Genomic DNA, 26,714 nt, shown 5'->3' with positions numbered 1-26,714 from the left:
TAAAGCCTCTTAGAGTCTCAAATTCTGCTTGTGGAATGGACAGATCTGAATTCTTCTCCATTCGTTGTTGTGGAATTTGGGATATTTAATTTAAAGATAACACCTAGTGACTGAGGATCATGTCCCAATGCTAGTATTTGCAGAGTCTACACAAGATCTGTGTTCATTCTCCAGTTCTGAGGAAATAAACAGGCCAAAGAATTTATAACTGGTAAAAAGTACATATCTAAGAGAATTTAGATTTAATATGAGAGACTGGATTTAGTACTTCAAAAAATAGCTGGCATGAGCTGTCTCTATCTAGGTAGGCTTTAGTGCTGGAAGTATCAAACTAATGTAGAAATCAGTTCTTAGCTTTGTTGTGTATCAGATTCAGTGATTGGGTAGGAAATTGTTAGATACGTTAGATTATCTTCTGAAGTTTCAGTTGTTTTCAGACACTGTAAGAAGCTGTAGACCAATGAGCAGGTTATGTCTGTTTTATTTTTATCTAATATAGCTGGAAAACCACATCTGGGAACAGAAAAACAACTTATTCTCGTGGCTAATGCTCATATGCATTGGGACCCTGAGTACTCAGACGTGAAGTTGGTACAAACTATGATGTTCCTCTCAGAAGTGAAGAATATTATTGATAAAGCCTCTCGGAGCCTCAAATCCAGTGTATTGGGAGAATGTGGAACTATTCCTCTTGTGTTATGTGCAGATCTGAATTCTTTGCCAGACTCTGGTGAGAAAAGTAATATTTTCTATGGAATGGCTACTTTTTGATTTACAGATTTTTTTTTTATAAAGAACCTATGTGCATATCTGTGCACAAGTGCATGTGTGTGTCCAGGTTTTCATAAGGATCAAGGAACAGCTTTATGTAGTTAATCCTGCCATCCACCACCTCACGGGCTCTGAAGGTAGAACTCGGGTGATCAGGCTTTTGGGACAAGCACCTTCACCTGCTGAGCCATCTCAGCAGCCCTGTTACGTATTGTTTGTTTGTTTGTTTTTTGATAATTCAGAATTTAGTCTAAAGGAAAATTCATTTTGTAGTGGCAGCTGTGTACAGGTTTTACAATTTTTTTTCTATAAGATGGGCAACAGGGAAAAGACCATTCTGAAGTAGTAGTATAGAAACCTGTGGAAGTGATGATAGGTGTTGCTCATTCTCTCTGTGATCTCCCCTTCCTGATTCCTCACTCCCCACCCCACCCCTTTTTTTTGAGGCTGGTTTTTAAACTCAAGAAATCTTTCTAAGTAGGTACAACCACAGGAGACGTGTCACCATACCCCCAGATTCCAGGCTGATGACTTGAAATGGCTTGTTAGAAACATGTTTTGTTTTAATTTCCCGGAGACATTTATAATCCAGACTCTTTAGAAGCTGTAAAGATAACTTCTTTGGGATTCTAGCTGGTGGTAAACTATGACCACAGTTATATTTGATTAACTTACAGAATCCCAAATTTTGTTTCTTCTGATGACTTGTATAAAAAGTACATCTTAGAAATTAAGACCTTGGGGAGCTCCTTCCTTTCTTGCTCCCCGGCCATCTTGGCGGCTGGTGTTGGTTGGGGGTTGTCCCGCACCTAAGGCAGGAAGATGGTGGCCGCAAAGAAGACGAAAAAGTCTCTGGAGTCGATCAACTCTAGGCTCCAACTTGTTATGAAAAGTGGGAAGTACGTGCTGGGCTACAAACAGACTCTGAAGATGATCAGACAAGGCAAAGCGAAGTTGGTTATCCTTGCCAACAACTGTCCAGCTTTGAGGAAATCTGAAATAGAGTACTATGCCATGTTGGCTAAAACTGGGGTCCATCACTACAGTGGCAATAATATTGAACTGGGCACAGCGTGTGGAAAATACTACAGAGTATGCACACTGGCTATCATTGACCCAGGTGATTCTGATATTATTAGAAGCATGCCAGAACAGACTGGTGAGAAGTAAACAAGAAAGTTTTCCTTTAATAAAACTTTGCCAGAGCTCCTTTTGAAAAAAAAAAAAAGAAATTAAGACCTTAAAAAAAAAAAAAAAGAAATTAAGACCTTTTATCATAAAGATATCTTTGTTTTATATGATACAACAAAAAAGAACAAGACCCTTGATCTTGATTTTTGTCATCAAGTAGGACTCTGCAAGCTTGATCTTATTAATACTTCCTATGGATAAGTAGCACCGAGAATAAGCCTGGTTCCTTTTAGTAGCAAACTAGACAGTTCACTGTGTTCCAGCTCTGTTCATATTCTCATCGGACAGTATGCATGTGTAACTATACACCACCATATTAATAGTTGTCAAGTACGATAATACATTATTTTTATTATTAATTAACAGAGCCATGAGGAAGAAACTTAAATTTTGTTTTCATGGGCAACAAAAAGTGCCTGAGAACTCTAGTCCTTTAGCCCTGTGCCATCAAGTCCTCAAGCAGTCTGGGATCCTTGCTGCTTAAGAGTGGGCATTCTTACAGCTCCATATGCTGCTCCACACTCTAGTTGCAAAGTATTGGAGGGAATGAGGAATGGGAAGGTTAAAATATGTTTGTAGAGCCTACTTTATGATTAAGAGTTTAAGAAAATAGTGAACTTGCTCTTTAACTTGATGACATTCTGTTCCACAGTTTGGTGGGATAATAAGATGACACATAAAGGGCTGGAGAGGTGGCTCAATGGTTAAGAGCACTGATAGCTCTTCCAAAGGTCTTGAGTTCAAATCCCAGCAACCACATGGTGGCTCACAACCATCTGTAATGAGATCTGACACCCTTTTCTGGTGCGTCTGAAGACAGCTATAGTGTACTTAGATATAATAAATAAATCTTTTTTTTAAAAAAAAAGATGACACATAAAACCCCGAGTCAGGTTGCATAGTCCTGTGGATAGTTGAGGACATGAGGGAACCTGTATACTATTTCGATTGTGATCTTCTCTTAAGTCTGAAGTTAAGCAGGAATATTCTAGTCATCTGTTTGATTTAACCATAGAAGGATTTGGGAAGACACATCTATTTGTCAGATAGTTTTAAACAAACTAAAATGTAAAATATTTGGGTATTATAATTTCATAAGGATGAATTTGGACAGATCATGACAAATTAAGAATTTGTTTTCTGTGTGGTATATTTGACAAATGTCAGTGCATTTCTGTTTGTCTAGGTGTTGTAGAGTATTTGAGCACTGGTGGGGTAGAAACAAATCATAAAGACTTCAAGGAACTGAGGTACAATGAAAGTCTCACAAACTTCAGCTGCAATGGGAAGAATGGGATGACCAATGGAAGGATCACTCATGGTTTCAAGTTAAAGAGTGCCTATGAGAATGGCCTGATGCCTTACACCAATTATACATTTGATTTCAAGGTGAGCTTTCACAGCCTCATTTTTATCAGCATGTTTTGTAACTTCTTAAGTCTTAAACACCAGTGTATGCTCTGACTGGAGCTGAGCAGCAAGAAGGACGAGATTGGTGTCAGTCTTTCTAGATAACCTAGTAGAATGGTTTCCAGAGTAAAAAGTCAGGTGAAATGTGGCTGCAAAGCAGCCCTTGGTTATTCTTTGCTCTTTTTGACATTTATTTCTTAAATACTGGTCACTAAAAGCCAGATACTCTAGTATGTACTTTGTGTCCTTCTGTCACTTTACCTGAAATGCCTTTGAATGCCAAAAGGTGGATTACCGTAGCCACTTTTAAACATTGTGTGTGTGTGTGTGTGTGTGTGTGTGTGTGTGTGTGTGTGTGTGTTTCTGGGGAGGGTGCTCATGCTGCCACCGTGCTTGTGTTGATGTCAGAGGGCAGCTTGGAGGAGTTGGTTCTCTCCATTATATGGTCCCCTGGGGATTGAATTTAGCTTGTCAGGCTTAGCAACAAGTGCCTTTACCCACTGAACCATCTTGCTATCCTTACAGAAGTTGTGTGTGTGTGTGTTCTGTGCAGGGAATTGAATGCAGGGTCTCATGTTTACTAGGCAAGTGTTCTTAAGCTTGCCCCTAGTCTTGGTTTCTAAAGCATGCTATGTGTTCTGTTACACAGTTGCTCTCTTACACAGCTAATGGCTTGCAGCAAGGACACCTGTCTCAGTGATCATCACTTAGGTGGTGGAGGTTTATACTCACAGGCGGGTGGTTATTGGGAAGACAAGCTTGGTGACCAAAGTAGACAAGACATTTTTGTTTTGTTTTGTTTGTTTGTTTGTTTAACTGAGATGGGAAAAAAACACTTGAATATGCTTTACTGTCCTTAGCTGAGCACATGAGAGGAGGGTGAAGTTAATGGAGGCGAGCCCCCAAACCGGCATATTCACTCCTGTGTGCTGTGTTACCTAGCAGTGCTGAAGATACACAAAATGGACATAGGTCTGCACTTGGGCAGCTCTGATGGAGTGGGAAAGACATCTTGTTTTTGTTTGAGGCAGGGTCACACTACACAGCCCACAGTTGCCTCAGATTCTTCCTCCTCTTAGCTTCCTAAGTGATGGCATTACAAGTGTGCAGCAGCACACTCGTGTAAAAAGCGGACCTTGGATCAGGTAACTTCCTGTTACTGTGACAAAACGCTTGGGGTTGTAAGGTTTATTTTAGCTCTTATTTTTGAAGTTTTTTGTACATAATCAAGTTGTACTGTTGCTGTGGGCCTCTGTATTGGGAGAGTGTCATAGTGAGAACATCTGACAGAGCAAATTGCTCACCTCGGTTGCCAGTAAGAAAAAAATGGAAAAAGGAAGAGGAGAGTTAGGGTCTCATAATCCTATTTGACAGTGTATTTCTAGTGACCTACAGACCTCCCTGAAGGTTCTTGGCATCTCCCAGCAGCACTGCCTGGGGTACCAAGCCTTTAACATCTGGACCTTTGTGGGGGACATTCAATAGTCAGTCTCAACAATATAAATGAGTATGTCCCTATACTTTAACATTAGAAAGGGAAAAGAACAGTATTGGAGGTGAAGGGGTGACTGCAGGACTTGGGAGGGTTTGGTGCTTGGTAAGGAGCTAGCCAGGTGGCAAGAAGAACGTGGTTACTTGTAGGTTGTTAGGAGAGAGCTTATCTAGCCAGGACTGGTTGGTTTTGCAGAATTTGACTCTTTCTGGTTTCTGTTTTTCTTATGTAGGGCTACATGTGTTGCACATACTGTCGTTTCTTCAACTTAGCAAATTGCTTTTGTTTACCAAATAAAACGTCTAAAGCTATATCTTGAAAACAGTTGTTATTTCAGTGTTTCCTTGATTGGAGCTTACCATTTTTATTGTTGTTTTCCAGGGTATAATTGACTACATCTTCTATTCTAAACCTCAGCTGAATACTTTAGCCATCCTGGGACCTCTGGATCACCATTGGCTAGTCGAGAATAACATCAGCGGCTGCCCACATCCACTTATTCCCTCTGACCACTTCTCACTTTTTGCACAATTGGAGCTCTTACTGCCTTTCCTGCCCCAAGTTAATGGCATTCACCTTCCTGGCAGGAGGTAGTCACTTTCAGAGGACCTCAGATTTACTTGTAAACTCGTGAAAATCTGAATATAGGAGAGTAAGGTATGGCCACTAGGGATTTTTCTCAATGATCATTTGAATTTTCAGTCTGGTTATTTGATAAAGGGTATAGTATGAAAGCCAGGTGCTAGCAACAGACAAATTCTGAGCCCAGTGTACTTTATATACTGCTAGACAGGGACTGGTGTGTTTACACCTTTTAATTTGTTACAAGTAATTTTCCTGTTTCTTCTCTCCAATGTGTTTTGTCATGCCTTGAAATAGGAAGATGTGTGAGCAGTGTGCTGTTTGCACAGAAATCCACAGCACTGTTTTCTGAGGCCAGTAGTAACATCAGAGACCGTTCTTCCAGACTTTACTCCCTCTTTTTTCAGACTTGTTTGTAAAATGTAGAATTTGAATTTAGCCTTTATGATTGTATATGATCCACAGAAGACCTGATTTATGAAGTTTTGTACTAAAAAAAAAAAAAAAGCAAAATTGAAAACAGTTGTATTGTAAACTAAGGCTAATTTTTTTTAACCTGTGTCCTGTGTTCTGAAGGCCAGCTGGTAACAAAGCTGCATCCGACTTTCTCTGCAGTGATTTGCACTGTTGGGGTTGTTAGCCCTTTTGTACTACTTTATTTTTAAATTGAGAACATTACTCTTTAAATGTAAGTTTGCTTAGACCTTGGGATATTTTCTTGGACCAGAGGCAACTTATGTATGAATTCCTGAATTTCTATGGAAACTTTCTACCAGGACAGATAAGCTGATCTGTAGGCATTTAATGGACTGAAGATGACAGTTGACATATGTACATTCTGGTATTTTTAAGTCTTTAAGTTTTAACTTTTTATGTTAAAAAAATTACAGCTGCTTAGGTACAGCTTCTAAGTCCTTTCTGAGACATTTTCTGTTCTGTCTCCACTGTGCCTGCCTAAATTTGTTCTCACCGAGCACTGCCTGTGCATGCAGAGAAAATCTGTGCATCTTTTATATTTTTAAAAACTAACATTTGTGAGAATTTTATGGAAATGCTTTTGTATGAGCTGTGGCTTTTCCTTCCTCGTTGTGAAGCGTTGGATAGCACATTCTGGAACATGTTCATGGGTCCTGGGCTTGCTCACCAGACCCAAGCACTGCTTCTTGGTGTCCTTGCACCCAGAGTGCCACTATCATGTGTATTTCTTATTCTCTTAATGTTTAAAAAAAAATCATTCCTTTTTTTTAAGAAGAGTAATTTTCTGTTTATGAAGCAGTATAAATTAGATGCATTTTCAAAACAGTTTCCCTAAGACAATTGTTTGGATCATTTTTAAAGTGACTAAGGAATTTTAGTATGTCAACCAAGATAAAAGTTATACTGTACCCTATATTTTGCCCATAGTGCCATTAGTAGATTAGAGATTAAAGTCACCTTTAACTTTACAAAGTTAACTTGTATATGTTCTGTTCTCAGTCGTTAGTTCTCTCAAAATCAAATGAATTCAGAGGGAACTTGTCTGGCTGCTTTTGTTTCAACTGCAGGCAGTGGAGCAGAAGGACGCCGTGTGGCACTAAAGTGAACTGTTGAGTGTTAACAGTTTTATACAGAGACTGAGCCATTTTGGATGACTCAAAATTTTATGAGAAGACATTTAATTGCTTATGCTGTTTTTAAGAGGAAATAAAATTACATACTGTTTAAATAAATGAATTTTTTCTTTTTAAGAAATTCTCTAAAGGTCTTGATATCTTGGACCTTGTTTTTCCTTTAAGGTTTTTTGTTTTGTTTGTTTAATCGTAATTGTAATGTTGGGTTTGTTTGTTGTGGATTTTTACTTTGTTTAAGTTGTGCTGGCACCAAACACGTCCAGTTTGTAATCAACAGGTTGGTGTAGAACCAGTACATAACTTGCAATGGCTTTTTGTCCTGTCTTCCCCCACCCCCACCCGTCTCTGTCTCTGTCTTGTAAAGTGTGAATATGAGATGTACTGACTCGATTTTCTTAAACACTGTGTTGGTAGTGTGCATCATGACAATTTCCAGGGAAGGTGGACTGCAGTGGGTGGACTGATGGGACTGAGGACCCACTTTCCCTGTGACCTGCTAAGGGCAGCACAGGTCTGGAGAGTGTGGTGCCAGGAGAGGGGAGGAGCACTTACTCATCTCTGCATTTGTTAGTGGATGATGTATTCCTTTCATGGATACTGGAACTAGAGTGCACTTGTTAGATGCTAAAGGTTTGAGCTTTACACAAAACATTTCATCTGTATTTGTTACTGTCTACAATATATTTGAATTTGGGGGCAGCCTAGTAAGATATAATTGCCTGTTATGTCTTGAAAGTACTTGTTTTGCCTCTTTTAGGCATACTGCATTCTGTGGGTCAGTTTGAACATCTCCACCTTGTTTAGATAGTGATAAGTTGAACAGAGAGTGTAGATTTACAAGTATAATCTTCAAAAGAAAAATATTTTGAATCTATCAAGAAATGTTCACACCAAAATAGACTGATACTTTGTTAAGCAAGGTTTTATGTTTTAAATGCTTTGTGTCCAAAATAATTTCCAAGAAACTATACTTCTTAAAATGCATAAAACTAGTCTGTTTTCATAATGTAGATTATTTTTGAAAAATTCTGTAATAAATATATGTAATGTTTTGCTATAATGTAATTTCAGTGTTCTTGCTGATAAGTACATCTTAGGAGTGTTTTACGGAGTGTTTGGAATATGTTTCCCTTTTAAAGATGAGCAGATTGGAGGCACTCAAATCTTTGTAAATTTTATGAAGTACAGTTTACAGTATTGGTGGTAATTATTTATGCTTTGAGAATTTAAATAATGTTCATTGAAATTAATTTATGGTATAGTATAAACTAAAATTCTAGAAGTAAATTGTTGATTGCAGCTTTAATAATCCCAGAACATAGGCATCTCCAAAAATTGTTTTTGTTTGTACTTTTATTTGATTTGGTGTCAACCAGGAAAATTTATTTCATATTAGCACTTTGAAACCTAAAGATATAATTAAATTCGGTAGAATGCACTTCTAAATCTTTAAATTATAATTGAAACCTCTTAAGATTCCATTTTCCAATAATTAACATTCATGGTTTAAGAGTTCCACTTTTTCACTATTTAAACTACAGAACTCATTTCCATCCTGACTCTGAAGTTTGGTGGTCATGTCATAGAACCAAGCAGGACAGTACAGTCTTCTGATGAGTCAACCATAATATCCAGTACAGATGTTGCAGATAATTTCGAGAACATAAGCAGGTGTCCTCCAACCACAAGCAGTATTTTAAGATGTTCGCTTTATTCCTTTTGGTTACATAAATTTTAAAAACTGGTATGTTGATGTAGTGTCTAAAATAGAGTAGTCTTTATTCACAGTACATTATGTTGTGTAATGCACTGGACTAACTCTTGTTTACCATTCATGTAACAAAACCCAGCACACTTCTGCACTAAGCTCAAGAATGTCACATCTGCCTAGGCAGCTCTTGATAGGGGTGATGAGAAACTGAATTTACACCATATGGACTGGTGGTAACAAGGGCTTTTACTGTTCTTTTCAGTGGACTCTTCTTGGTCAAATTGTAACTAGCTAGTATTATATTTATATACAGGGTCTCTTTTCCTTACCGATGTATTTTCCTACTCATAGCCAACCAATAAATTCAATATCTGTTTCAAATATTTTAAAAGTGTAGTTTGTACAGCTCTAGCACTAAGGCTTCCAAAACAGGTGTTAATCAGAAGATCGCGCATTTACAGTTCAGAGTCCTCTGGGACAGTCACAGTTACCCTTCCGGGGTTGGGGGAGTGAGCCGGGGACAGGCACACACGGTACAGTGAAGTGCTGGGAACACTTTTCCTCATGGGCTGTGTTATTCTGTAACACTCGGGTTTTATTGTTGGCTTTTTTTTTTTTTTTTTTTTGCCAAAGTTCAATTTTATATTTAGGTTATGGGTCATCCTTTTACGTTTTAGGGTTTTTGTTGTTACCGTATACCCCATGGTATAAAAACGAGGTCATGTTATGGAAGGACACTGACATATATTTTAAATAAATGATTTAAATATAGTAGCAAGCGTTGTGTTGAGGTTATGATAATTATTAAAGGTCTTATTGTTAATGTCTAAATTTTGTTGTATGTATAACCTTTAAAAAGGTTTTAATTTCCAAGGTTTTCATGAGTGGATTTACATTTTAAAAACAAAACGTTGAGTTCCTTTCTGAAACTGCACCATTCTATTTCAGAGGCTGAGGCAAGAGGGTTGTGGTTTCCAATCATCATCCCTCTTAAAAAGGAGAGAGGAATGACTACTTCCATGGGCTTTGTATTATGCATGCTGAAAAAAAAATGTTTAAAATCAGAAGACTAGAGAGAATGATGTTAGGTTCTTAGAGTAAACACATATTATATAAACTGAAAGCAAGTATAAAAACTAAGTATAGTTTGTAAATTCTAACTAGTGTTTTTTTTTTTTTTTTTAGGGAATAGTTATCTAAAATATGAGCTGAAAATATATTTAGTATAACATTTTCAGCTTTTAGGTAGCAGTGTTGATGTATATCACAAATCCCCTTTTTTGAGTTTAAACTGATTTTGATAAACTGTTAGAGATAGAGATAACTACAGAGATTTAAGAGATCCTGCGATCTGCCTCTCCCTCCCCTCCCAAGTGCTGGGGTTAAAGGTGTTCTCTGCCATTCCTGACTTTACAGAGATCATTCTAACCTAACATATATTAGAAGAAGATAGGTTGTAGAAGACAGCCCTTACTAGAATTCTTGGCAGACTTGAGAGGCTGTTTGTAAGTACATTAGTCACCAGTCAGGCTCCAAGTTCTTGGTTTCTTGGAGATGCAAACTTAAACCACTATGATCTACCCCATAGTTACTAAATTTACATTGGACCCGTCAGGACAAACTTCTTTTCTGTCGACTATGATCTAAGGCACACTTAAGTAACTGTTGTCAGTATTCTCCAGCCTCTGGGCTCAGACTCGGTGAACACAAATGGAGAGAACTGGATGAATGGGGGTTAAGCCTTTTTTTTTTTTTTTTGGTATTGATGAACAATCATTTTGAATTGCAGTATTATGCTTAATTGGGAGAGGTTTACAGGAATAATCTCTCACTTGTTTGCAGTCATAACCTAATGCAGTAAATGCCACGTGCATATACTAAGGAGCAACACAGGTCAAGAGGTGACATTGTGGCTATGTTTTCAAGGACTAAGAACTTCTTTTCTAGAGGAATGAAAGAATTGTATTAAAAGCCTTTATGGACTGTCTATGACTTTGGGTGGATTTGGCACATGATGTGGTCCAAGCTCATGGAGTGCACTTGGACTACATGGGAAGTTTGAACTTTGTTTTATGTGTGGTGTAGAGATCCACACGAAGGTTTGACTGGGAAGTAGTGGACCACCATACCTACCTGGACTTAAGCTTTTCTCTAATTCTCTTTAACAAGATGGAAGCTTAGTTGGGTCACCACTTCCTTAATTCCATTTAATATCTTCAGTCTGGTTATTTCCTTGAACACAGGATTTAGCTGCATTCCACTTCCTGGTGCCCCTTTAATCCTTGAACCATACTTAAAAAAAATCTGCAAGCATTACTGTAAGCAGCACTATGGAGGAGAGATGAAGTAGTGAGACTAGTGACCAGCTGCTAGCTTCAGTATGGTTCAGTTGAAAGATGGTGAGCAATAAATGTCCATGGTGCATGTGTACACAGAGAAAGAAAACATACAGAGTAATCCTTTGTCAATCAAAGCAGTCCAAGAATCTTAAATGAGTTTCTTCTTTGAGGAATTAGCTCTGTGCCTTAGCCACCCACGGCTTTTAATGACTTGAAGCCTGGCTCTGTAACAGAGCACCATGAAATAGCTTTTGTTGTTTATGAAGCTTGACTTTTACAAAAGATTTCTTTTATAAAGACTTGATTTTTATATATATATGACTACGCTGTAAATGTCTTCAGACACCAGAAGAGGGCATCGGATCCCATTACAGATGGCTGTGAGCCACCATGTGGTTGCTGGGAATTGAACTCAGGACCTCTGAAAGAGCAGTCAGTGCTCTTAACCACTGAGCCATCTTGCAGCCCTACTTGTCACTTTTCACCTGTCTGTAATTCCAGTTCCAGGGAGACCAAAGCTTTCCAAGGACATTCACGCTCATGGTGTACATACTGCCTAACTCACACTTTGTTTTGTCTTTAGAATAATTTCTGGGTTTAATTTTTTTTTTTTTAATTTGGCTGGGGCAAGAGCTCACTGAGTACAGCACTTGCTGCAGAAGCGTGGGGACCGGCGCTAAGATCCACAGCGCCCACAGTAATGTATGCCATCTACAGGACCTATCTTAGGAATACGATAGAGTAGATAGACAAGAAGCAGATGAAAAGTGTCACATAAACACAATTAGTTGTCAGTGGTTATGCCAATCAGAAAACACAAGCTTAAATCCTTACTAGAAACTAAGAGTTTGCCTGTGATGATCACATCGCACCACAGCGCTCCAAACTGGTGGACTAAAGTCAACAATGAGGAATTGGTTCACAGAGCAGTCCTAGTGGGAACTCTCAAGTGCTGGGCTGCTGATGGCCAGCACCACAGCATAGGAAGAAGACTGTCACTGCAGAAGACCTGGATTCTGTTTCCAACACCAACTTGGTAGCTCACAGCTGGTTGTAACTCCAGTTCTAGCAGGAGGTCCAACACTTGTCCCCTCAAGGCACCAGGCACCACAGATGTGGTTTGGTCAGCACTTATAAATCAAAAGAAAAACATACTGATACATTTCAAAAACAAAAGTTATAGGGTTTCAGCTTCTGCTAGATGTAGTGTCCTTTTTTTTGTATTAATAGCCATTGATAACAATCCTACAACTAACTAGGCATGGTAGAACAGCCCTTTAATCCCTGCATTTGGGAAGCAAGGCAGGTGAGTTCAAAGCCAGCATGATTTAAATAATGAGTTCCAGGCCAGCTAAGGCTACATAGTGAGGTCCTGCCTCAAATCCTTCATCTAGCTTTTGTTTAAAACAAACTAAACAAACCCCCCTAACCTGTGGTATTCCTTTGCTTCATGTTTTGTGAAAACATCCCTCATCAGCAGTTACCCTGTGTTGGATCAGAAAGACAAGGCACATTCTTGATTATTTCTTTCATCCATTTTCAGAACAATAAGTTAGTTTCCCTACATTCTTTGATGAAAGGTTATCTAATAAGCTATTTATTGCTCAAGACCAAGAAGAACATGGATTTATATACACACTGGACAAGGTTTGTTTGTTTCAGCTATTACTATTAACATTCAAAAATAACCTGATCTCTATGGCCCGTGTATCTTTGAGATGGTCCTGGTAGTCACTGGCAATTTCCTATCTGGTATGAAAGGTTGTTACCTCTTGTATTTCCTATATGAGGGCAGTACTTAACCATTCATTCAAAGACTTCTGCTTCTTAGAGTGGGAAGTTGCACGTGGAGACCAAAACTGTATAATGCAGGAAGGAATGCTTTTAGCCACTGTCATACCTGAGTTCTGGGTCATTTCAGAGGACAGAACGGAAAATTTCCCCTCAAAGATAAAATATGTCCATGGTGTTTTGAAAGGAAAATGTTTCCTATTGTCTTGGAATTTGAATGCTTGGTCCCCTGTTTGTAGAGCTGTTTGGGAAGGCTTAGAAGGCATGACCTTGTGGGAGGAGGTGTGTCATTGGGAACCAGCTTTGACGTTTCGAAGACCCATGGTATTCCTACTTCACAGTCTCTCTGCTTGTGCTGCCCTTCAAATTGTGAGCTCACAGCTTCTCCAGTGGTCATGTTGGCTGCTTGCTACCCCACTGCTCCGACACTTAAGCCCCCAGAACTGTAGATAAATAAGTAAACCGTTCTCTAGCTTGTCTTGGTCGTGGTGTTTTACCACAGCGATGGAAAGAGTAGCTAATAAGTGTTGATAGTTCTAATTCCGTTTTCGTTTGAACCATAAGGTTTGTACTTAAAATGAATGGTCCTAAGTCAGGGCCTCCCTTTAACTTGGCCAGAACAACTTGGGTTTTGATGACACTAAACTGACTTTTTTAAGAAATAAAGATCCCTTCATCCCCAGTACTGGGAGTGAGCTCCTGAGTCTTGTGCATGCTGGGTCAGACCTCTACCACTGAGCTATATTCCCAGCTCATAATTACTCATCCAACTTAGACTGTACCATGGACAGCCTCAGGATAGCAATGCCATCGCTAGGAAAAGTGAACTGACACTTAGGCGGTTCTTGTCCTCAGGGTACAGCCTCTTGACTGACATCTTTTTCTTTACTATAGATTGCTTCTGTTGTGGCTATCCTCAGAAACAAAATTAGATTTACTTCTTACTGTCAAGTTTTAGAGGATTGTCTTTCTAAGAATACATTTATTTGGCTTTGGTAGTAGTCTCAATGGTTACAGTGGGAAATTAACAAAATAAGATTTATTTAAGGAAATAAAGCTTTTTAGTCCTTTCTCCCTGCCATTGATTAAAAAAAAAAAAAAGAAAAGAAAAAGAAAAGAGAGAGAATCACCTTTCTTAACAAATAGAACCTGTCTCGTGGTGCGTTCTCAGAGACACATGTTTATGTGCAGGGATTCTGTTGGAAAAGATAGAGAGATGGTGTGTGGCCTTTAAAAGATGAAAACTGGAAGCTGGAGAGGGAGATGGTTTAGAGTGCTTGCTGTTCTTCCAGAAGACCTGAGTTCAGTTCTCAGGATCAAGTCCGGCAGCTCATAATCACGAGTAACTCCAGATGTAAGAATTAGACACTTCCTTAGGCACTCACGCATGTGCATGCACACACACACACACATACATAAACAAAAGAAAAACATTAAGGAAAAAGAGCAAGATGAAATTCAGGTACCAGATTGGAGATGACATCTGTGTGAACGAGGAGTCATCTTCTAGAACTCTGCACACACCCTGGAGTTAACAGTTCTGCGGTAGTGTGGGAAAAATTAAGGAATTAGTATTGGGCAGAGGGGAAGCTGGGTGCTAATGGAATCACTAAGTGGTGGTCCATGGGAGTTTGAAGACCCTTCAGGTTTGTTCCCTCTTGAAGCCAAGAGGCCAGCTCTTTATGACCTACCCCAGAAAATGTGGACTTCCTCTGGCTCAGAGTTGTAACCTTGTTCTATGAGGGTGGTTCCCAGAAGGCAACTGTCAGTTGCCAAAACTCTCAAGAGCTATGGAGAGGACCCCGTGAAGGGGAAACTGGGTGACATATGGTGACATCCAGTACAGCCACCCCTTTGCACTCTCCTGACTTCTCAAATAACAGATTTGGGGATCCACCTCCTAATCAGACCAGGATTATGCTGGTCTCATTTCCCCAGGCATGAGAGCTGGTCTTGGTCTTATGCTGAATCCTAAGGTCTCCTCTAAACATTTCTTCCTCACTGTCCTGGGGGAGAGTGGCCGGTTTAAGCAGGGTAGCAGAGCTAGCTCAGACTGGGCTCTTTTTATTCAGTACAAGTCCGCCCACTCCCAGGTCTAGTGAGCTTCTGTAGTGTTTCTGTGGAAACTTAGGGTGTGTTATCAGACAATCTCCAGAGTCTGGCCATGTTATTGTTAACAAGAAGTTATCTAGGGACATGTCAGGGTGTCCCCCACCCGCTTCACCAGAGTTGGAAAACAAACAGGTCATCTATATGTGTTTGTGACTATTCAGACTAGCGTCTTCCACAAAGAGCCGTACGATCATAGGGGCAGTGTATTGAAAATGAAACTCAAGTCTCACTCGAATCCAGGTGGCTTTTTTCTCTACACTAGTTTTTGATCTCATTCATTCTCCAAATTCGAAAGTTCAAATCCCTGGTTATTTTTATAATAGGAATAGAAAATCCTAATCCCAGCCCTATGTTTGTGTGTAAAAGATCTAAGTAGCTCCAGTTTCTCCCTCTTCCTCTTCCCTCCCCTCCCCCTTCCCTCCCCCCCCCACACATACATACACACACACACACACACGCACACGTATGATACTTTTTGGCTTTCTCCAGGGTTTGACTTTGAGGCAAGAAGACATCAACCAAAGCTGTTCTAGCTGGGTTTATTAAGGTACAGAGGAAGGAGAAAGGTGTGAGCAGCAGGGTTTCCAGCTCTTGTTAAAGAAAAATATCTCGTCAGGCATCTCGTCAGGCAGAATTTTCCCAGGTTCCCCTCAACCGAACATTGTCAGGACCCCCTGGAAAAGAGAAGCCAAGCTTGAGAGTGCCCTTCACTGCTACCGAGGATTGCTGAGGAGAGGACCTGGGTACCCGAGCTTACTCAAGACAGGAAGGCATAGTAGCTGGTTCTGGGGAGGGTCTCTGTAAAGCCCATAGGGAGAGAGCCTTAGGACAAACGTCATGGCTGGCTGGCAGCCACTTGCGAAAGGTAAACCCTGAACAACTCTTTGGAGTCTTCCCAGTTTTGTTAGGATATGGCTTGCTGGAGCAGATCAGGAAGCAAGGCTCTCTCTCTCTCTCTCTTTCTGATGTGGAAGGTGTCTGGGGAGGGGTAACCACCCAGGAGGAAGTAACCACGAAAGGAAGATGCCCATGTTACCAGCAGTGACTTCACAGCTCCTACAGCCTCAGGGCCCAGCTCGGTGACACACTTCCTGGATCCCTCTATGAGAGGATCCAATGGGATGCCCATGCTGGCCAGGATGAACCTCAGGATGGCCAAGTGGCTTAATGGTAGGCTAGGCACAGCCCCTGCCACAGCCTCTGCAGCTGGAGCAAGGGCGGCCACGGGTTCTACCGCAGGCTTGGCCAATGAGTCCATGAAGAAAGCAACACCTGCCAATACAAACAGAGAACCTAGGGCCTTCTCAAAGATTCTGAAGACCTAACTCCTCCAGGGAGGGCACCCAAGGGAGAAGTCATAGCCACCCTCCTACTTCTTGATTGATGGCTGCCCTGTGTCAAGGGAGATGCCAACAGAAGTTAGGAAAGGTGGCCATATATTGGGCCCAGGAAGGAGATGGCTACAGAGAGAGAGCCATAGGAGATGGGTAAGGTTTTTAGAGTTGGGGACATTCATACTGTGCCTTGCTGATTGTGGGGACATTAACCAGGTTGAGAGCAGATGGGATGGGTGGCATCAATCCAGGGCTGGCCCTTGAAGATGTCATCAGACTAGTGGGTGAGCTGAAGGTGAGTAGGTGGATATGTGAGTGAGAGGCAGCTCGGAGGCTCAGGTGGGACTCAGGTTGCGCTGACAGCAGAAAGCTTTAAAGGATCATAGGAAAAATAGAGGAAACCCTGGAAGGGATAAGCAGAGGAGCATCTGGGTTCCCCTGTAGACAACTCTGCTAGAATAGCTCCCATCAACATCTGCACAAGAGTGAAGGCTATATGGTAAAAACCAGCTGGAGCAGTCAGTGGCCAGGAAAAAGCAGGTAACAATGGCAGATCCTCCATAGGAGATACTAAGCCCCCAAGGGAACTCACCAGAGTCACTGAGCAGAGCCACACAGAGCACTAGAAAGGTGGTGGTAAGCTTCATGGTAGAATGAGTCTCAGAAGATGCTCCCAGGACCTATAAGACAATCTTCCTGAAGCCTGGCTCCGATGGGTTCATATATCCAGGAGTGGAACCTCACCCTCCTGGGAACTGTGTTGTTTGCTCAGCTAACAGGCAGAAAGGCAGCCAACTTCCTCTTATGGTCAGTGGACCCTGGGAGGCTCGCATATCCCACCTCAGTCCTGAGGATTTCCTCTTGGCAGGGTCTCCTGAACTCAAGTGCTAGGCCTTTCTTCCAGGAACCACGGATGCCCTTTGTCTTCATAGGGCCCACCCAGGCCTACACCTTGATAATGTGGTCTGACTCCGCCTCAACCTTGTCACGGTACAGGTCAGGGGCCCATGGCTCGGTGGGAACAGGCTCCCCACGGGCGATTATGTAGGTTCTGGGTCTGGAAGCATGAAGAGCACGGGGTGAATCAGCAGGTCCCAGGGACTCTAGATCTCTCAATGAGCTATTGGTCCCTGGTCCCAGACTATGGAAATGACACACCATGACAGTCTTCTCAGCTCCTGCTGGTCTGAGAGCACCAATCCATTGAGCCAGAAAGGAATGCCTAATAGCCTGGCTGGGCAACTGGGCCTTACTCCTGGCTACATATTTAGTTGGGCCACAGGTAGCTGCTAATGATAAAGGGGGCGGGGGAGAGGGGCTGTGACATTTTTCTGTCTTTTAAATCACTCTCAAAGGCAGCAGATGAGCTTGGTATATTTCAGTTTCTCTAAAAGCCCTTTCTTGTCTACCACCCGCAGAAATGTAGTAGAGAACGAAGCACGGATACCCTTCCATTAGGCTCATTAGTGGGAAGCTGTGACTTCCAGCATTTTAGAATGGCTCCGTCTCAGAAGTTGAGCATGCCTTGACTTTTGTAGCTGGGAGGAAAGGGTCTCCCGCGGCCCCTGGGCTGCTGTGAAGACTGCAGATCCCACCTGTTTCCAGCCCGTGGCTTGCGAGCATGCTGACGTTGTCTCTGCCTATTCCTTAGTCTTTTCCTTATTGCTTTGTCTGGGAAGCGTTTGTTAGTTACCATGGAAGTAATTTCGGCGGGAAATTAGTTTTCAGCTTGTGAGGTTGCACCTCCTTTCAATGGTTTTCTGGAAGGAACGCTGCCTGTAAGCGTCCATCTGTGTGAATGTAGAGGGCGCCACTGCCACACCCAGAATACCCCGAGCCTCTTCCTCTGAAGGGCGCATCTGAGATGTGGACATTGCTCTGAAAAGACAAGCCCAGTTGGCCTGACAGCGGTGTCCCCCAAAACCATCGTTTCACTTTCTGTGACAACTGTAGTCCAAGAACATTAAACAGAAAATCCCACAACTAACAGTTCTCAACTTTCCCAGAATTTTTATCAGGTGTAACCCACCTTGCTTTCTTGCTTTTCTTCTTCTTCTTCTTCTTCTTCTTCTTCTTCTTCTTCTTCTTCTTCTTCTTCTTCTTCTTCTTCTTCTTCTTCTTCTCCTTCTCCTTCTCCTTCTCCTTCTCCTTCTCCTCCTTCTCCTCCTTCTCCTCCTTCTCCTCCTTCTCCTCCTTCTCCTCCTTCTCCTCCTTCTCCTCCTTCTCCTCCTTCTCCTCCTTCTCCTCCTTCTCCTCCTTCTCCTCCTTCTCCTCCTTCTCCTCCTTCTCCTCCTTCTCCTCCTTCTTCTTCTCCTTCTTCTCCCTCTTCTTCTTCTTCCTCCTCTTCCTGTTCCTTCTCCTTTTGTCTTTAAATTTATAATTATGAATACAGATTGTTATATGTGAGTTTTACTGTGACATTTCCATACAGCATGTCCAATGCATTGACCATAACTCACTCTTCCAATGCTTTCTTGCCCTCTGTCTTTCTCCTCTACCTAGTCACCTTGCACAGCCTTGTTATTTACTTTTCTGCTTTCAAGATGTGTGTACGTGTGTGCAAGTGTGCATGTGTGTATGCATGCATTTGTGTGTGTGAGTTGTAATTCTGATTTCCAAGTCCGAGAGAAAATATGGCAATATTCATGAAAAAGCATACTATCTAGTATATGTGTTTGTATATTTTATGATATCTCTTTCTGTGAGTTTCTGATTTTATTTTAAAGATCTGATCAGATGCAAGGGAATAATTAAGTTATCATGTATTTGTTAAGACTTGCTTTAGATTGTAAAATAATCTATTTTGGAAACGGTTTCAGGAGCTGAAAAGAAGCAAAGTGTATGTTCCTACTAGATGAAATGTTCTGTAATGTCTGTTAAATCCAGTTAATCTAAGGCAGAGTCTTTCAATCTGTGGATCACAACCCAATGAGAGTCAAACAAACAGGTTGTATATGTATCTCAAATATCCTGCATACCATATGTTTACATTGTGATTCATAACAATAGCAAAATTACAGTTGTGAAATAACAACAAAAATAATTTTATGGTTGAGGGGTCACCACAACATGGGGAACTGTATTTAAGGCATACACCTTTAGTCCTAGCACTCGGGAGCAGGTAGATCTCTGGTCTACAGAGTGAGTTCCAAGACAGCCAAAGCTACCACAGAGAAACCCTGTCTCAAAACAAAACCAACCAACCAGCCAAACAACCAACAAAAAACAAGTAAGTAAGTAAATAAATAAATAAATTCTGAATTCATTCTTTGTCCAGCATTCTGTCCATTTTGGCATTTTTGGAGTCTCAGTTACTGAAAAGCTATTAATTTTTGGAGGAGTTAAGTTATTTCCGCCCCCCCCCCCCACCAAACACACACACCATGTTTCTTATGTTTCTGTGTTGAGATTTGTGCATACGTCTCGATGGATAATGTCCAGTTGCTGGGAGGGCCTCAGTGACTAGCTTCTCTGGAGAATTCCATCCCCAGTACTGCCCAAAGAGGAAGCACTGGTAACAGCAACCACAGTAAGAATAGGCCAGACACAGTCGTACACTTTACAGAATTAAAAACGATGTTACCATTTGGCTGTGTCAAGGAAAGGCACCAAAATGTAGATAAGTGGAAAACTGAAGTTAACGAAAAAAACTGTTACTAAAAAAAGGAAATGTTAGTGGAGGAAAAAAATTATGGAAGAAGTAAAATTGTAAAATAGGAAGAAAAACGAGAAAAAAAGTTAAAGAAAAAGAAAAGTAAAAAGTCCTTGCCAATTTTATGCAGCCATGGAGAGGTGAAATCACATTTTCAGGAAATGGATACAGCTGGAAATCACTGTGCTAAGGGAAATAAGCATACAAATAGCCGTGCTTTCTCCCTTTCGCGGATCCTAGATGTAGAACTATGTTCTGGTGTGTGTGTGTGGGGGGGGGGGAGGCGGTGTGTGTGTGTGTATGTTTATGGGTGTGTGCATGTGTATGTATGTTTATGGGTGTGTGTGTGTGTGTGTTAGTTTTCAGAAAAAAACTACAAAGCAATCATGGCAGGAAGGGAGATATCATAAGAGAGGTGGTGCACGGAGTCATAGAGCAAGGAAATAAAGCAGAGGGGAGCATGACTGGGCAAAGGGGAAACAGCTGGAGGGCCAGAAGGTGGGGGCTCAGTACAGGAGGGAGACAGCAATGTATAATGATACATATGTATAGAGATACCATGAAGACAGTAACTGCTCTGGATGCTAATCTAAAAACTAACTTTAAAAACTACCATAGTTCTGAAATTCTGCATTACACAGCTATCTATGAATGTCCTTACATGCCTTTTGAAGGTGTGCGTCCACATCGCCCCCCTGTCTCTAGAACTCTTCATTTTATAAAGCCTGTGCCCATTAAATACAACCTCTGCTTCCTTCCTTCTGGTCCTTGAACATCACCACCCTGTCCTTTCCTCTTAGATGATTCTAGAGTCTGCCATAATCTCAAGGATCAAGACTTCAGACGAGCACCGGCTGCTGAAACTACACGTGGGGTTGTTGGACCATTCCATCTGTCATTTTGAGTAATCCCCGTTCTCTTCCACACCGCCATGCCATTTGCAGGCCCACAAACACTATGCATGCGTCCTCCTCAGCACTCCATATTCTCTTCCAGCAGGATTCCAGTGACCTAACTGGTCGAGTTGGGCATCTAGCAGCTGAACTTGGGTCTGCTTTTCACCATGCTGGCTGAGAACCAGAGACAGCCAAGTTCAGGCAAAATCACGAAAGACAAAGGTGGAGACCTGCCGTTCACAGGGTCCCAGGGGCTAGTGAACTCTCCTGCTGTCTGTCCAATGGCCTCCCTGTACACCCTTCCTGGGATTCTTTGTCTTTAAAACAACCTGCTAGCAGGATGTGGGGTTGCATGCCTGGGCTTCATTACAATACCCTGTGTAAAACAAAACAACAGAACAAAGCAAAACAAAGCCAGCCTTCCTGGGCTGAACCGTAGAGCACACCAGTGGAGTACTTGTCTCACAAAAGGAAGGCCCTGGATTTGATCACCAATGATGAAAAATGGCAAAAACAAAACACAATTTCCCAGCAACAACCACCCCCCCCCTTCTACTTCCTGATTGAATAGTTTGAGCGACCGTTTCCTGGCTTCCCATGAGCCTGCGGTGTGACCACAGGCCTTCACACAATTGCCAAAATACATCCTTACAGCAATGCAAGCCATCACAGCTCACCACACTTTTCCAGCTGTGTGAGGGTCACTCAAGTCGTGACTTATGCCCATCAGGCCCAATCCTTCACCGCACACTCTTCTTGTGACCGTCGTTGGTGCCAGTCAATGGGGAGAGTTGGGATCTGCCTGCATTGAGGGACAGACAGTGCCTCAGAGCTAGCGTCTGGAGGCTGCTGTCAACACCTCCCTGGTAGCTCAAGACAGTACACAGTTACTTGTTCTCTCTTCTGGAGGCAGGAAGTCCAGTGTCACTGAGTTGAAACCCAAGCGTTGGTGCACTCCCTCAGGAGCCCGTGGGAAGGTTCATTCCTGGCTTCTAGCTTCTGGCATTCCTTGGCTCTGGATTCATCCTTCTAATGCCTGTCTCTGCCCTCAGATTTGTGTGTGTGTGTGTGTGTGTGTGTGTGTGTGTGTGTGCGTGCATGCATGTATTCTCTTTGTCTATTATATGACCACATGTGATTGCATTTAGGGCTGAAGGGCTGACCCAGATAAGCCAGGAGAAGTGCCTTGCCTCAAAATAATGAACTTAATTATACTGTCAACTTTCCATAGAAAGTGACATTCAAAACACTTGACAATTAGTTTTACCACGTATCTTATCCTTCAATATCTGTGTTGTTTTGTCTCAGCCAGTGGAGTGTCTCCAGCGGGTGTCAAAGCCTACCTGGCATGTGGGAGGGAGGGGGATGGACACGGGTGATCAGTATCCACTCTGGACTTTCCCACCCAGTTCCTGCATGCCTGTTCCCTGGGGGCCCAGGACTGGCTATGATACTGAGGAAGTGCTTGGCACTTCTTCAGATAAGAGGGTCAGCTTGTCCCAGGACATGTTTGCAGGACATCCTATGGGCCAAAACAAACATTCACGCCTTGCCTATCCTCTGGGAATGCAGGAAGTGCTGGATGTAAACAGAGACTTTGAAGGCTCTGAGCATGGGCCAAACATCAACTTTGGAACCTTGGAAGGACCATGAGGACCTCAAAGCTGGTTGCCCGGCCAGTGGGATCCCTTAGCAGATGGAGCCATGAAGGGAGCTCCTTAGGCCTTCATCATGGTTCCTGGTTTCAAGAAGCGCCGGGGGAGATTGTGCAGGCATGATGCTTTGTGCTGGGCCCCACAGCAGGTTGTTGCCAACAACAGAGGCCTGCACTATCAACAGGCCCTCTGTTTGAAAGACTGGGAGGCCCGATCATGCTTTCCCCATGCTGAGATTTCTGTCCCAGGGCCCAACTTAACTCTCAGCTTGGCTCCAGAGTCTCCTTGGTCCATGCTTGGTGTCCTTCATGTGTATATACCTGGGCCCAAAATGTGGCTGTCGTGAGCAGGTAGAGATGCAGCTTAGGTATGTAGGCTTTTACAGCCAGAAGAGCAGCTCCCCGGGCCCCTGGGTTGGGGAGGGACCCAGATGGTCTCTTCTTAGTTTTTCTCCTTTCATATTTGTCAGTCAGCACATCCATCGCGAAGACTTGCCACGTTGGATCTCTCTCTCTCTCTCTCTCTCTCTCTCTCTCTCTCTCTCTCTCTCTCTCATACCCAGGCTATGTTCATTATTAATCAAACTAGGAACCCCAATTCCATCTCTCAGTGACAGTATGCTTGCCCTGCCGGAGCATGTAGACCTTCCGACTCGGCAGCTCAATTGTCATACATTGTGGGAGTTGTGTGGGGGGTTCCATGATGACCGTTTCAGTATCACCGTGGCTCATTGCCGTGTCGCCTTGCTGTGGGCTAGTTAGGTTAGCGCCTGCTTTGTGATTATTTTGTGCTGTAGGATGGGTCTTGTATATATCACTCCCAGCTCTGTATACAGCACGTGAGGGCTGAAGCTTACAAATGGGCTGTGTTGAGTTTCTTTTCATTCTCTCTCCATTCTTTTCCCACCAGGAGGTAGAGATGGATGGGCAGCCTCTGGGGTAAGTTAGTACCCAGCTTCTTCCCAAGATCCTGGCCCCTTGTTCTTCCTTTAAAAACACTTTTTATTATTTTTTTTTTTTTGCTGACTTTTCTTTTTGTGAATTTCACATCATGCACCCCAGTCCCACTCATCTCCCCCTTCTTTCATATCTGCCCTCCAATCTTGCAAGCTCCCCCCACAAAAGAAAACAAAAATTAAAAATAAAAAAAATAAGAAAAAAAAATCTTGCTGTGGAAGTCACAATTTGTCATGGTATGTCACACAGTATATCCTTTCTTCCAAACAGCTTTATTTGCAAATGCTCATTCGTCTGGTTTGAGGCCTCTGGCTTCTGCTACACCTTCAATACTGGATTCTCACCGGGACTTCTCTTGGATAGCCTGTTGTTGCCCTGTGTCATGGAGATCTTGAAGTTTTGGTCTGCAGGACCAGGCCCTTCTTGTACTCCAGCAGTTCATAGATGGAGTGGGCCAACTCGAAGGCCTGAATCTGAGCCTGGTTGGTAGCTGAGTTGGTCAGCACACCTGCTGTGCTGGGACTATGCACCAGGGCCAGCTCCCCTGTGCCCATGCCATCAAGACCAGCTCTACTGAGCTGTCTGGGTCCTTCCTACGGGTCCCATGGAGACTTCTGCTCTCAGATCATCTTTCTTCCCACCAATATGGCTTCCTTCCTAGGGATGTCCTGTGCCATGCTGATTGCATGGCCAAGGGGTGTGTCCTTCTATCTCTTTCTTGCCTAAGTAGTCACCTCAAGGTCAGGTAGGAACATCCAGGCTCAACTGACAGCTAAGATGAGGCCATAGCAGCAGGGCCCTGGACTTTGTTTAACAAGTGTAAGTGGCTTGGGGAAGAAGCCAGGATCCATCTGTAAATCTGGGGCCACTAACAGGGCCAGAGAAGAGAGGGCTGCAGAGCTCTTCCGGAATCTCTGGCTCACCCACCAGGTACACAGATGTGCTGTGCTCTCCTCAGTGGCCTCCTTCCTCCTTCCTCATAGCTCAGCCATCTGGGCCCTGGGGTTCCCAGCAGAGTCTCCAATGTGTCTTGTTAGCACTTATGTGAAGGCCTTCACTTTGGTCAATATTGATCTGGTTCTCTCAAGCACTTCATTTTTCCTCTCTCCCAAGGCGTCCTACAAAGGTCCCTACAGCGGAGACGGTGGCACAATATGGTCAGCATGATTCTTGCTGGGGGCGGGGGAAGGGGGTTCGGGGCATTGCTGAAGGAGGCAGAATGTTGACCCTGTGGTAAGCAGTGACTGAAGCCCATGGAAGGTTCTTCCTTCAGTCAGAGCTCTATCCAAGCTCAATTGGGGTCAACAGGACCTTGCCTTTTCCAGCTATCTCTCTGGTCCTGTTTTTCACATTTGTCCTTTGTCTCATGGCCAGTATCCTTATAGGGCAGGAAGGTCCCCCATCAACCAGTGCCCTTGGCTGCCTCCAGACAATAGGACCCAGGGTTAGCTAAGCTGGTGAGTTAGATAACTGCAGAGATCCTACCCCAAACTCCAACCCAGGGTGTTGGTCACATCAAAGATAGAGTCATTACTGTCCTAAAGTGAGACCCATGCAATGGCTTAAAATGTAATAGCTCAGTAGCAGCCCTCTGGCTACTCTCATCCCTTACAGGACACAGAAGGAGTAGAATGCATGAGTGAGTTCCAGCCCCCTGGAAGATGCTAGATCCTTTTAGGACAGGAGGTGCCCAGGTGTCCTACTGCACATGAGAGGCTTGTAGAAGGTTCCCAACACTGCCTCAGTAGCCAGACAGGATATCAAGAGCCACATGTACCTAAACCCCTGACCCCTTGTTTGCAAAGGATTGGCCAAGGATTTCAAGGATGCTATCCCGAGACACATTCTAAAATATCAATATTCTCCCTCTGCAGTCTCTCCGAGATTTCCCCTGCCCCAGTTTAACCCTCCATTCCTATATCGTTCTGACTCCTGTCTGGCTGTGGCAAACTGGTCCAGCTCTAACTGAAAAGCAGAGGATCTTGCATCCCCCTGCACCCGTGTCTCTGATGGATTCAGTCCAGGACAGGGAAGCAAGACACCACCTCTGCATTGGTGACAGCAATCACCTAACTTTAGATTTCCCTCAGTCAGAGACATTGACAGACAGATCCCTTAGCTGCAGGAGCCTCCTGGTTTTGTGTAACAGGAGGACCACAGGTCCTGCTGATGTCTGTTTCAACCCCAAGCTTCAAAGTCAGCCCCCCACCCCGCTCCCTGCAAGGCCCTCTGTTACTCTCAATGGCTGGCAACCCCCAGAGGTCTCTCTGTGATTGCTTGAAGGGTTGTTATGGGGAGAGAGGACCCCCTTACTCTGATGGGTAGGATAGGAGGGTGGTGACTCAGTGAGGCTTTGTGTAACAAATGACCACAGGGTTGGCTTAAACGCTACATTCATCCACTACTTGCGATTCTGCAGGCTGAAAAGTCCAAGGTCAAGAAGCAGGGACGGTTTTGTGTCTGATGAGGGCTCACGGTCTGATTTGTGGGCATGTTTTCATACGGTGGGAAGAGGGTGAAGGAACTCCTTCTCAGTCTGGGCGATCTAACTTTCTCTCCCTTGGTGTGGTAGGCTCTTACATTTGGATGCTGAGTCTGCAGCCAGTGGAACTGTTTGGGAAGGACTAGGAGATGTGGCTTTGTTGGAGGTGTGTCCCTGGGGGCAGGCTTTAAGGTTTCAAAGGCCCATACAATGTCTGGTTATTCCTCACCCCCTAGCCTCTCTGTCTCTTATTTGTGGATCAGATGTAAGCTCTAAGCTGCTGCTTCACAGCCTTGCCTGCCTGCTGCCATCCTCCTCACTATGATGGGCACGAACTCTAACTCTGCAGAACTGTGAGCCACAAAGTAAATGCTTCTTTTATAAGTGGCCTTTGTCATTGTGACTTCCCACAGTGAAAGGAACTAAGGCACTTGGTTCTTCAAATAAGGGGAAAACCCCATTCTTGAGGGCACCACTCCTTCTGGCCTGATTCCTTCCCAAAGGCTCTGCCCTCACACCATCCCCTTGTGATAAGGGTCTTGAGGGGTCACAATGGTTGAGCCCATTGCAGGTATCTAAGAGTTGAATGCGTATGTGATGGATAATTTAATCAACTTGACTGGACTGAAAAATGCCTACAACATGACATTAGTAAGACACACCTCTGTAGGTTCTATGAAGGTTTTCCCCCAAAGGATCTAATATTGAATGTGAGTGGCATCCTCTAGCA

At 43.1% G+C, this 26,714-nt stretch overlaps 2 protein-coding genes and 1 pseudogene across 10 annotated transcripts in view; 2 read left to right on the top strand and 1 right to left on the bottom strand.

Annotated features, from left to right (window-relative positions):
• The window catches only part of Cnot6 (CCR4-NOT transcription complex, subunit 6), a 41,905-nt gene extending 32,751 nt beyond the window's left edge, over window positions 1-9,154 (top strand). For 4 of the 7 annotated variants that reach the window (NM_001363357.1, NM_212484.2, NM_001363356.1 and 1 more), the window contains 3 exons: window positions 500-730; window positions 3,149-3,351; window positions 5,246-9,154. In NM_001363357.1, the coding sequence (NP_001350286.1) occupies window positions 500-730; window positions 3,149-3,351; window positions 5,246-5,458 (647 nt within the window). In that variant the 3' untranslated portion in view covers window positions 5,459-9,154. The remainder of the gene's footprint in view (window positions 1-499; window positions 731-3,148; window positions 3,352-5,245) is intronic. The other 3 variants (XM_006531942.2, XM_017314214.2, XM_006531941.4) reach the window with 1 other exon arrangement.
• Window positions 1,508-2,031, top strand: Gm12191 (predicted gene 12191; annotated as a pseudogene). Its single transcript, NR_028101.1, has one exon. The product of NR_028101.1 is annotated as a predicted gene 12191 (transcript).
• A 6,378-nt stretch (window positions 9,155-15,532) lies between the features above and the next one.
• Window positions 15,533-17,056, bottom strand: Scgb3a1 (secretoglobin, family 3A, member 1). Of its 2 annotated transcripts, NM_170727.2 has the most exons (4): window positions 16,936-17,056; window positions 16,528-16,632; window positions 16,046-16,281; window positions 15,533-15,683 (listed from the first exon to the last, which is right to left on the bottom strand). In NM_170727.2, exons 2-4 carry the CDS (start codon window positions 16,550-16,552, stop codon window positions 15,660-15,662), a joined length of 285 nt encoding a protein of 94 aa, NP_733923.1. In that variant the 5' UTR covers window positions 16,553-16,632; window positions 16,936-17,056; the 3' UTR covers window positions 15,533-15,659. The 2 variants fall into 2 exon arrangements, with proteins under 2 accessions (NP_733923.1, NP_473378.1); NM_054037.2 differs by lacking the exon at window positions 16,528-16,632.
• Between the last annotated feature and the right edge of the window lie 9,658 nt (window positions 17,057-26,714).

The sequence above is a fragment of the Mus musculus genome, chromosome 11 (genome assembly GCF_000001635.26).
Source record: "Mus musculus strain C57BL/6J chromosome 11, GRCm38.p6 C57BL/6J".
NCBI lineage: Eukaryota > Metazoa > Chordata > Mammalia > Rodentia > Muridae > Mus > Mus musculus.
This window is presented reverse-complemented; position numbering and strand designations above follow the sequence as displayed.

Coding starts and splice junctions, on each gene's coding strand:
- Scgb3a1 (NM_054037.2), bottom strand. CDS start 16,990: ATGAAGCTTACCACCACCTTTCTAGTGCTCTGTGTGGCTCTGCTCAGT. Junction 16,282..16,935: donor GGCTCTGCTCAGTGACTCTG/GTGAGTTCCCTT, acceptor TTGTATTGGCAG/GTGTTGCTTTCTTCATGGAC. Junction 15,684..16,045: donor GAGCTGTGAAGTCACTGCTG/GTAACATGGGCA, acceptor TCTCTTTTCCAG/GGGGTCCTGACAATGTTCGG.